Here is a 10,622-nt window from a genome sequence, read left to right as displayed (position 1 = left end):
GGTGCTGGAGTTCACAGGATAGTGCTGGGTGTACTAGAAAGAGCTGGAATGTGGTGAGTGTGAAGGGGTGGTGGACGTGCTGTTATGTAAATACCGGCATGTCATGATGACAGCAGAATGGTCGCTGATTCAGGGTTTGAGTCCTAATTACAATAACAACGCGCCCGGTCTCCAGGGTATCCGGGCTTCCCAGCACGTGAGCCTCCTATCAGATGTAGCACATTGCAGCAGAGCCCTGGAATAGCAGCGCGCGGCCTGTATAAGAGACCGGAGGGAGGAGCAAAGGCAGAGAGAGGGAGAGAGGGCTCACAGACCCAAGGAACACTCTCTAGACGGAGAGATGAACAGACAGCTACACAGACCGAGCCAGTGATGGGTTTACGAGCAAAAACACAGAGCTAGAAACGGACAGACAGGTACAGAAACAAAACGTCACATCTCAAGAGAAGGCACTGCGGAAAGACGGCCAGACAGCGAAGGGTGCAGACAGGCCAGAGAAAGGTCATTTCCAAAGAGACAGGTGCCACCGGCGGGCCACAGGTTGAACACAAGAGCGGTCCTGTGTACAGAAAGACAGAGAAAAGCACCGACAGGATAAAAGCTGGCCACTAACATTCAAAGGGGAAGCGAGCAGAGAAGAAGTCGGACAGATACAGACAGGTAAAGATCTTAAGAGAAGATCCTCCCGGCAGACAGACGGACGCCGCAGAGATGTCGGGGCGCACTGTGTTCCTGCGGGGTGCAGGGATGCTGAGCGCAGCTGAGCTGAGCTGCCAGGTGCAGGAAGAGAACAAGGCCCGGAGGGAGCTCTACACGGCCGAGTGGAGGGACCTCAGTCTGTCCACCAGAGACGAGAGCGGGTGAGTGCGGGTCTGGGGAAAGGGGGAGAAACTGTGGGTGAGGGGTTAGTGAGTGAGTTGAGGTTGGGTGTTGGTCGGGGGCATGCAGGGTGAACGAGTGAAGGCGAGGAAGTGTGTGTCTAAGATAAGGCAACATTTCGGGAAGTTTGGGATAGGATTGAGTGAGTATGAGTGAATGTGGACTTGTAAGAAAGGCAGGGAAAGTGAGTCAGGGGACAGGAACAGCCAACGAGTGAATGGCTGGATCTGGAGACTGAGTGAGTATGTGATTTGGTAGAAACTAATTTTCATCATCTGAGTCTTTGCTGCCTTGGAGACCACCAAGAGGAGAGGTGGGGTCAGGACGTGTAGGGGGAGATGGGAGTGGTACTTTTGGGACAGATAAGAAAATAAGCAAAGTAGTGAGTATGTCTCTGAGACTGGTATAGAGAGTGAGTGACGTGAGGGGCAGCTAGTGAAGGTCTAGCTGATAGTAGAGTGAGGGTGGAGTGAGAGTATATTCAAGGGCAGAATGAGAGTGGGTAGCTAATGTGTAAGTAAGTGAGTTCAGGTCTTGCTAGGGGTGAATACGGATCGGTCAGTTGGAGGGGCAGAGTAAGTAAATGAAGAAAGCAAGAGCAGTTCGATGTGCGGGCTGAGAGACGGTAGGAGGAGGAGACAGGTGCCATGGTGAGTGTGAATGAGTGAGTACAGATGTAACGTTATATTGTTATGTTGTGTGTATTTGTATAGCACACAAGTCATCCGGGAGGGCATCCTCGCGCGGATTTGTGGCAGTTCATGATCAGTGAGTGAAGGTCAGTGAGTCCAAGTCTCAGTGTTTGGGGGGGGTTGGGTTCATGGGTGAGGATCCATGGAATGGACAGGAGTGAGCTAGGGGGAATTAATATTATGAAAAATTATTACACTTAAATATCAATTAAAATTAGCAATTGGTCCATTTGATGTTCAGAGCTTTGTTACTACCTGCAAGGTTTGCAATAAATAAATACCACTATATACAAAGGGAAGAAGCTATGTTTAAACCATAACATGTTTTTACCATCGACACTTACAAATAATTTCTACCATCAACTCACAGTGGTGGCATGGAAAAAGCTGAATAATGTAATACACCGATTGAGTAACTTAAGTCAACAAAATAGTTGACCATACTCATCCTTTTCAGAGATTTATGGGCCGTGTCCATTTGTCTTCAGGACCCCTAGTTCACATAGGCTTTATGACCTTTGTCCTTCCTGATACCCAGGTAGCCTTGCATTCTGATTCCAGTATTTTTTCAAGAATTCTTGACTTGTCTGATGTTTTGCCTAGTTTCATAAGGAAATTTTAGTGTGACCAACCTTCGCTTGTTTCAAGCTTATGGATCACAAAGCTTGTTATGGAGCAGCACATCTTCCCATGTAACTAAGACGTGACTAACCTTCCTTCCTTGTCTTATGTTAATGCAGTCTGTCACAACCCTTCCAGATCAGGAGACTCCAGCTGAGCCGTTGTTAACTCAGATTTACTGCGATTGCCAATTTCAAGCCACTCTTGCAGGCCTGGCAGGCTTCTCAGGTCTAGGCTCTGGCCAACAGCTGGTAGCTTTGCCCAAGAATTAGGCAGGTCAGACCACAATATAGGTGCTTCTGCACTACCTAGACCAGTCCTAGACACCATTGTGTATCTGGGTGACTTTATTCTCTCAAGAAACTCCTCTTCGCTTGAGTTTCCCTGGGTTGTAGCATTGGCTTGCATGATCACAGCTTCAATGAGACCCCTATTTATAAGGTCATATCCCAGTAGGCAGTCCTCACTGGGTCATCCCTTAACCCAAATAGGACCTCTCTGACCTTTCTACTTACATGTAGCTTGATTTTGGTGACATGGTACGTAAAACTCTCTCCTCCCACAGTGATCCGTGGCAGTAGACTCCAGGATTGACCTTGGGCGGATCTGCTTCAAAATTGTCAGCAGTAGTCTAACTTGCATCGGTGACCCTCATGCCAGACATTCTGGTGCCATCAACATTCACTTGTTCAAGACAGCGCTAACTGTTTGGAGGGATTTGAGGCTTGATCCTCTCTTGGCCTCACAGCTGTCCGCAGACACTACTAACTACCACTATCAAGGGGCCAATCTGACAGCTTTCATCCAAACTGAAAAGTGAAAATCAGATCTGTGGTGCTGGAGGCATGTTAACCAACTATGATTGAGGTGACTTTATGCCTCACAATTCTAGCAGCCTGTCTTAGGTTTGGTGTGAATGCTCATGTTTCCTATTGCCTAGACTTCTCTTACTTTACAACAGAGTTAAATAGCGATAGGTTTCATGGTAGTAGGTGCTCTGCTGTTGATTTTCATACTAGGTGATGTTCACATCAGGTATTTCGGCCTATATGACTATTTTGGCTTCCCAAGATGTGCTTACAGATAGTTGTCATGTTAACTGGTGCTTTGCCATAAATTCTTTCTTTGAGATTTTTCATTTGTATTTTATGTGTCTTCTTTAGTGCACCGAGGACTATGCTGACCAGTAGTAGGCGCTCTACCATTTTCTTTTTACATGGCACTCTAACTCTGACATTTTCTATCCATTCGTCTTCCCACAGCTGCTCTATGAGAGAAGTCAATGACCATCGGAAGGAGACCTATGCGAAGTCTTGTGAGGTCCAGTTTGTGGTGCAGCGGTCCCCCTGGAACGTCATGAAGCTCGGTCACCTTGGCGAGGTGCAGAGGGAGTACCATCTACCTTACCAGCGGGCCCTGCCACTACCAATTTTCAGCACCAGTAGAGAGAGAGTGCATACATCACAGGAAATGTCCAGAATGATAGAACTAGAGAATGCACAAAGCTACTCCGGCTACGGTCTGTGCCTGGACCAGAAGAAGATCTCTAAAAATCCCAGGGATCTGCCCTCCATCCTACGTCTTCCAAACACAGAGTTTAGAATGACATCCTTGGAGCAGTCCTTGTACAAACCCTTATCTCAGGAGGTGCAGCGGGGCTAAGAGGTGCTATGTGCTGGAGACTTGTGCATGTGTTTGGAAAGTGCCCTTGAAACTAGCCCTAGTGAAACACTGTTCCAGGAGCCCCAGTGAGGCAAAAAGAAGCCTCAGGCTTGACATCTGTGCACATGTAGTTTGGGAGTGTGTCTCTGACATGGTTCACAATAAAAAACCTGGTCCGAGAAGGCTCACCAAGGCTAAAGTCATCAGAAGCTTCCATCCTTCCCCTCACAGGAGTTGCCCCAAGGCTGAAGAGACTAGCAGAATCCTGTAAAGAAAACTTTCTTCCCTCCTTCCCCTCCTAGGAAGTCCACTGAGGCTGAATACACCAGAAGGATCCTTTAAAGAGAGTCTTCTTCCCTCCTTCTTCTCCAGAGAGACCCAGCTAGGCTAGAAGGATCTGGTAAATAAAGCTGACTTCCCCCTTTCCACTCTCAGGAGTCCCTGCTGGGCTAAAGACACCAGAGGGATTTGGTAAATAAAGTTGTCTTTCCACCTTCCACTCAGAGGAGGCCCTCCGAGGCTAAAGACACCAGAAAAATCTGGTAAATAAAGCTGACTTTCCCCCTTCCACTCTCAGCAGTCCCAGCTAGGCTAAAGACACCAGAGGGATCTGGTAAATAAAGCTGTCTTTCCACCTTCCACTCCCATGAGGCCCACCGAGGCTAAAGACACCAGAAGAATGTCATAAAGAAAGCCTTTTTCTCCACTTACCCTCCTTTTTTCTGCTCTCTTTAATATGTTGTTGAGGATCTAAAACACCCAGTGTGTCTACAGGATAACACACACCACTTTCATAGCAACTCTACTAACTAACATGGCGTCCAGCACGGTGTGCAGTATTGTGTTGACAAATTACCGAATTGATAAAATGTGGTTTGACTGGAACAACTGTGGGTTTCAGAAAGGCCAACTTGTGAGAACTTCTGGCCAACAAAGCAGACTCAGACACTGAGTGCTGGTCTCATTAGCTTATATATTTGTAGCCGAGACATTGCATTGGCCATGCTAGGAGTGAGTTAATATGTATACATATATTATATATAGTTTTGCTTTGTAGGCATTGGCTCCCTTGCAATGAGTTCAATATTTCCACACAGTACACATGGGTTCTTCAGCATAGCAAAAGACCTGTGAAAGACCTGTGGGGTTTCCGCATAGGTGTTGCACAGGAGCAGCCTGTGCAGTTAAGAGCGGTGGGGCCGGGTTGGGGGGATTCGCCAGATGACTACGAGGGAATATCAAATGAATAATTAATTTTCCCTCGCCGTCGTCTGTCGAAATCCCCCCCCCCCTTACCTGCATGGGCCGCTGCTGGTGTTGCGTAACCACTTAGACAGTCTGCACTGGTGGGGAACCGGGGTTGAAAATGAAGAGGACATGATGTCATATGGTGACAGGTCTGCAGGAGGGGTTGCAGAAGATGTGCATGAGCCTCCTTGAATCAGTAGTGCTCATTAGGTGATTCTCTTTGTGGTTGCACAGTGCCTGTAAGTTGCTGGTGTGTGGATATTACATACGTGAGAAAGTACACCGAGTTGCTGCAATTTTAGACCTACCTTTGAGAGGATGGCGTTCTAGAGAAGGCGTGTGCTTATGTCAAATTATGTCTTCTTTTCCTAGATTTTTATCCTGATTCTCGCGGTCTGCACGGACCTTGGAACATGCGGGTAGCATAGAGAGGTGGTTGTAGCAGATGGAATGAGAAATAGGTTGTCAAGATATTGACAACAGGAACATCATGCTACCAAAATATCAAGGGTGTCATGTATGAGGCCCCTCGTGCCGACGGTGCGTCACGTTTTGTGACATTCCGTGGCGCAGGAGCCTCTTCCATATTTATAGGTAGCACTAAGCCACCTTTTTTTGGCTTAGTGCTGCCTTGTAAATATCATTCACTTTAACACAGTTTTCTGCGTTAAAGGGGCATGCAATGGGTGTTGCTGGGGGCGATCCCAGCAACATCTATGGAATTTTGACGCTGCCCCAGAGTCGTAAATCTGAGGCAGCGCCAAAAATGTACGCCTCCCGGGGGAGGCGTAAATGAGGTACAACGAGGAGAAATATATTTATTTCTCTTTGGGTTTTTTTCTATGTGTGCTGCATTCTGCAGCACACATAGAAATAGGGAACAGCCTCTTGAGATTGTTTTTGTGCAAGAAGGTTTCCCTTCCTGCACAAAAATACTCCTTTCAGCAACGCAGGCACCCTTGCACCATGGCGCAAAGGTGCCGTCCTTGGGGCACGGCAGCCCATTGTGCCCCGGCGCAGGGGAAAAGGACAGGAATCTGGCGTATCTGATAGATACATCGCATTCCTGTCCTTTTCTTTTGCCGTAGGGTAGCTTAGCAGGAAGGCATGCGGAGCTGCCCTACGGCAGAACCTCATAAATGAGGCCCCAAGTATAGAGTTACTATTCTTAACTCCACATGTACTTACCTTGAAGATATATATATATATACACATATAGATAGATAGATAGATAGATAGATAGATAGATAGATAGATAGATAGATAGATAGATAGATACATATATATATATATATATATGGAGTAAAGTAAAGTAAACCTATACTTATCTTTATATACTTACCATATCAATATTGTGGTCCTTCATATTTTGGTCACAATGTTTTGGAAACATGCTATTCTGGAGTGAATATTAAGGTGGACTACCTTATAAAGTATTAAAGTTGATACATTTGCCAACTTAAAAAACATTCTTTCTATTGAAAAATATATCTTGAAAAAATATATGTTCTGTGCAATCTTATGTGTTTTTCTAAACTATCAGCAAAAGGAGTAAGTTTTAACATTGTTCCTTTTATTTGGTGAAAACATTATAATTGTAACTGCATTTATATAAAGGTTACTACCCCTGATGACGCATTGAATGTCTTTTCAGGGAGTAGCACCCTACTCCAGAACCCAAGGTTAGAGGTTTTTTAGTTAGTAGATTAGTAAAGAAAATGTCTTCTTGTGGATTAGTGGTGGAAATTGTGTTAAGTATTTGATCATTGAAATTTCATGCTTTAAGAGTATTTTGATGGACTAGATCGGCTTTAGTGGATTAGTGGAGGGAAAATGTAAATTGCTAAAGGGAGTGGTGGACATGTGTGCCTGTCAGTTGGATAATTAGGACAAAGGACTGATAAAAGAGGGGAGAGTTTGGAAAGGGTTATTTTGGAATCCATAGTAATAGGAGAGGCTTGAGATGAGTCAGGGAGTGGAAGTAGGAGCATAGTTTGAAAAAGGTTCAGGATGAGTCAGAGAGTGGAGGTAAGAGCTAAAGGTTTTAAAAAAAAGTTTTTTTCCCAGTAGGTGAGAAGTGTATTAATATATAGATACATGTCCACACATAGAAGGAATATATACCCAAAGATGTTAACATTGTAGACATATGCATAATAGTCTAGAAGTACACAAAATTGTACTATATGAAGAACCATATGTAGATGCTTGTATAAATATTTACAAACTTAGGCATTCACAATTTTGCTGTTGGTAACTGATGTATACAAAATGTTTTTTAATTTAATTTTATTTATTTTCCCCCTTGTGTTTCAATAGTTAAGCACTTATACATAGATTTCCTACAATCAGATTTCCACATTTTGACAAATGTTTTATCATTGAAAAATAAACCCATCAGCATACACTCAACGTTAATGTTATTTATATATCAACCTAGTTATATATGATGAGAATGATACTTTTTTCCTGTAGTATGTGTAACAGATTATAATTATATATATATATACAAAGCATCATAAATATAATTATAATATATTAATGTTTATATCTTCTGATAGATACGTGTCATCATAATAAAACGTGAACCCATAAGCATACAGTCAAATACGTATATGTTATGCATGCAATGATCTATATACATGTTTAGCATAAAATATAACATCATTTTCTAAATCTTAAATAATATATACATTTGTACAGAGAAATGCACATATCTCATTATATATGTATAATAATTATACATGTTTTATGTGCATTGAATTGTGGCCTATGTATCAATACTCATGCACATTTACATGTAATAATATTTAGGTGGGCAAACATGCACTTGTTTGTTGTGCATATTTATAGATAAATGTTTTATTAATTGTTTTAGTCTTTTAAATATATTTTTACATCCTTTTAAAATCTTTAAAATATATGGTTACATTCTTACAAGTATCTTCGCTAATTTCATTATTACATACTCACACCGATATTGTCATAGGGAGTAGCACACATTGATATATATACACTCATTAACATGTGTTTACTATATAAAACTACATAGGTATATATTTGATGCAATCCATATTGATAGACAAATTAATATGAGTACAACAACATTTGAAGATATAGAAATGTGCAAAAAAGATTTGTTTTTTTCAGTGAAATAAGGAGGTATATGTGTGGTTTAGTTTCTTGTGCATACTGTTGCTGTACATTCTGGGCCCGATTACGCGTTTCGGTAGTGCAGGGGTGGCTAGTACTTCACCGCCACGCACCCGCACCGCCGAGACTCGCCGCCGTCCGCTCTATTACAAGTTATTTGTAGTCTGGCAGGAGGGCAGCATGGCATTTCCAGGGAAGTGCCTCTTTCAAATGCACCACATTGGAAATGTCTTACAGGGTTCTGCACGTCATGGACTGAAAAGTCCTAGCTATACAGGAACTCTTGTGCATGCACACAGGGGGGGCACATGTTATGCCCCCTGTGTGCATGCACAAGAGGAGGAGGCACAGGCCCCCTTTGTTTCCTCCCCTTTAGTGACTGTCGGCAGAGAGGAAACTCGTAGTATGCTTGGCAGACCGCAGCGGTCCCACCAAGCATATTGCGACCACTGACCGCCACACCACCTCCAAGGAACAGCGGTTCCCCGCCGGCAGTCTCAGGTCTGGTGGTCCTCAGACCGCCAGACTCGTAATTAGGCATTTTGTGTTTTGAGTACGGTGTTTACTTAATGAAAAGAGCCAACTCTTTAGTAATTTTCTGAAGGTGAGAAGGTTGTTCATGGACTTTGTGTTTGGGGGTAATGAAATCCATAATTTGGCTGCTTGGACAAAGAAAGATATTCCACCCATGGTGTTTTTTTCATTATTCCGGGATTTTTTTGAGGCAGGGTGCCAATCAGGAGCAAAGGTTCCTTTGTTTATGGTGATTTTCTTTATGATGAAAAATACTCCTTTGCTATGTGTTACTTTCAGGGTGATACAAGGCTGCTTGAAGGTGGATCTTCTGGCAACCTATAACCAATGTGGGGCCCACAAGGCAGGGGAGGTGCACGCTTGTGGCTTTGCATGTGGGAATAGTCTGGCCCCGGAGTTCTGAATTCTTTGTTGTCTTTTCATATTTGATAGTGGGGATACCTATGATAGACCATTAGCGTAATCAAGTTTAGTACAAGACAGATAGGGCCCGATTCACAGAACTAACCTAAGACAAAATCCTAAACTTACTACCATGTTGGTATTCACAGAAGGCACTTACTCATTTTGGTATTCACAGAAGGCACTTACTCATTTTGGTATTCACAGAAGTTAGGAGTCCTAACTTTAGGACTCCCAAATGCCTTCTGTGAATACCAGAAGTCTTAAAGTTAGGCTTTTTCTCAGTTTAGGAGTAGTAAAGTTAGGAATCCTAACTTTACTACTCCTAAACTGAGAAAAATCCTAACTTTAAGACTTTCGGTATTCACAGAAGGCATTTAGGAGTCCTAAAGTTAGGAGTCCTAACTTTACTACTCCTAAACTGATAAAAATCCTAACTTTAAGATTTTGGGTATTCACAGAAGGCATTTAGAAGTCCTAAAGTTAGGACTCCTAACTTCTGTGAATACCGAAATGAGTAAGTGCCTTCTGTGAATACCAAAATTAGTAAGTGCCTTCTGTGAATACTAAAATGGTAGTAAGTTTAGGATTTTGTCTTAAGTTAGTTCTGTGAATCGGACCCATAGTGACTTGGAAGTGGTGTAGAAATCCCGGGTGGGGTAAGATGCATTGCAGAGTTTTCATAGTAATAAAGCTGGATATTTCTAGCTTATGCACTTGGGCATTCATTGATAGCTTGAAGGTCACAGCAATTCTAAGGGTTCTTATCTCTTTACATATTTTAGGTGTTGGTCCCAGATCCTGGGTCATCATTTTTCCAATCACCACAGGTGCGTATTTCAGTTTTGGATGCATTCAATTTGAGGTGACTAATTATCATCCACTGATCGATGGCTCAGCAGCAAGTTAAGATTTTGGAGCTTCCAATGCCTTTGGGGCTTTCCAGTTTAAGAAGTATTTGCGCAGCATCTACGTAGTTATGGCAGGTGAACTGAAAATGATTGATCACTGCCGGTAATTACTTCATGTAGATGTTGAAAAGAATGGGTGAGAGTGTGGATTCCATTTGTTCTATTTTGTAGTGAGGATGTGACACAACTGAGTGACAGCTTTGTGGAGTCTTTGGATTGAAGTGTCATGATCATCTGTATTTATGGCAGCCGAAAGTTCCAAGAGAAGTAGTGTAAGAAATCCCACTGTAATCTACTGTGTTTTTAAGGAGAGCAGATTTGGTATCGCTTCCTGGACGGAATGCTTTTTAGAAGTTGGAAAGTATGGAATGAATTGTGACATCAGGGCAAAGGCTGCTCTTTTCATCAGTTTGCCCCGCAATGGCCCATTTGCTATACGTCTGTAGCTGTTGGAGTTTTGAGTATCCAGGTTTGTTTTCTTTGATAATGGGCATATGTGAAATAGGGAAACCAGGATAGG

At 43.1% G+C, this 10,622-nt stretch overlaps 1 protein-coding gene across 1 annotated transcript; it reads left to right on the top strand.

Annotated features, from left to right (window-relative positions):
• Nucleotides 1-306: 306 nt before the first annotated feature.
• On the top strand, nucleotides 307-7,697 carry LOC144756110 (telethonin-like). The gene is made up of 2 exons (XM_078645656.1): nucleotides 307-860; nucleotides 3,455-7,697. Exons 1-2 carry the CDS (start codon nucleotides 712-714, stop codon nucleotides 3,852-3,854), a joined length of 549 nt encoding a protein of 182 aa, XP_078501782.1. The 5' UTR covers nucleotides 307-711; the 3' UTR covers nucleotides 3,855-7,697.
• The last annotated feature ends 2,925 nt before the right edge of the window (nucleotides 7,698-10,622 follow it).

Source organism: Lissotriton helveticus, chromosome 5_1 (genome assembly GCF_964261635.1).
Source record: "Lissotriton helveticus chromosome 5_1, aLisHel1.1, whole genome shotgun sequence".
Taxonomy (NCBI): domain Eukaryota; kingdom Metazoa; phylum Chordata; class Amphibia; order Caudata; family Salamandridae; genus Lissotriton; species Lissotriton helveticus.
Note: the sequence above shows the minus strand (reverse complement) of the source record. Positions and strands in the feature narration are given on the sequence as shown.

Coding starts and splice junctions, on each gene's coding strand:
- LOC144756110 (XM_078645656.1), top strand. CDS start 712: ATGTCGGGGCGCACTGTGTTCCTGCGGGGTGCAGGGATGCTGAGCGCA. Junction 861..3,454: donor TCCACCAGAGACGAGAGCGG/GTGAGTGCGGGT, acceptor GTCTTCCCACAG/CTGCTCTATGAGAGAAGTCA.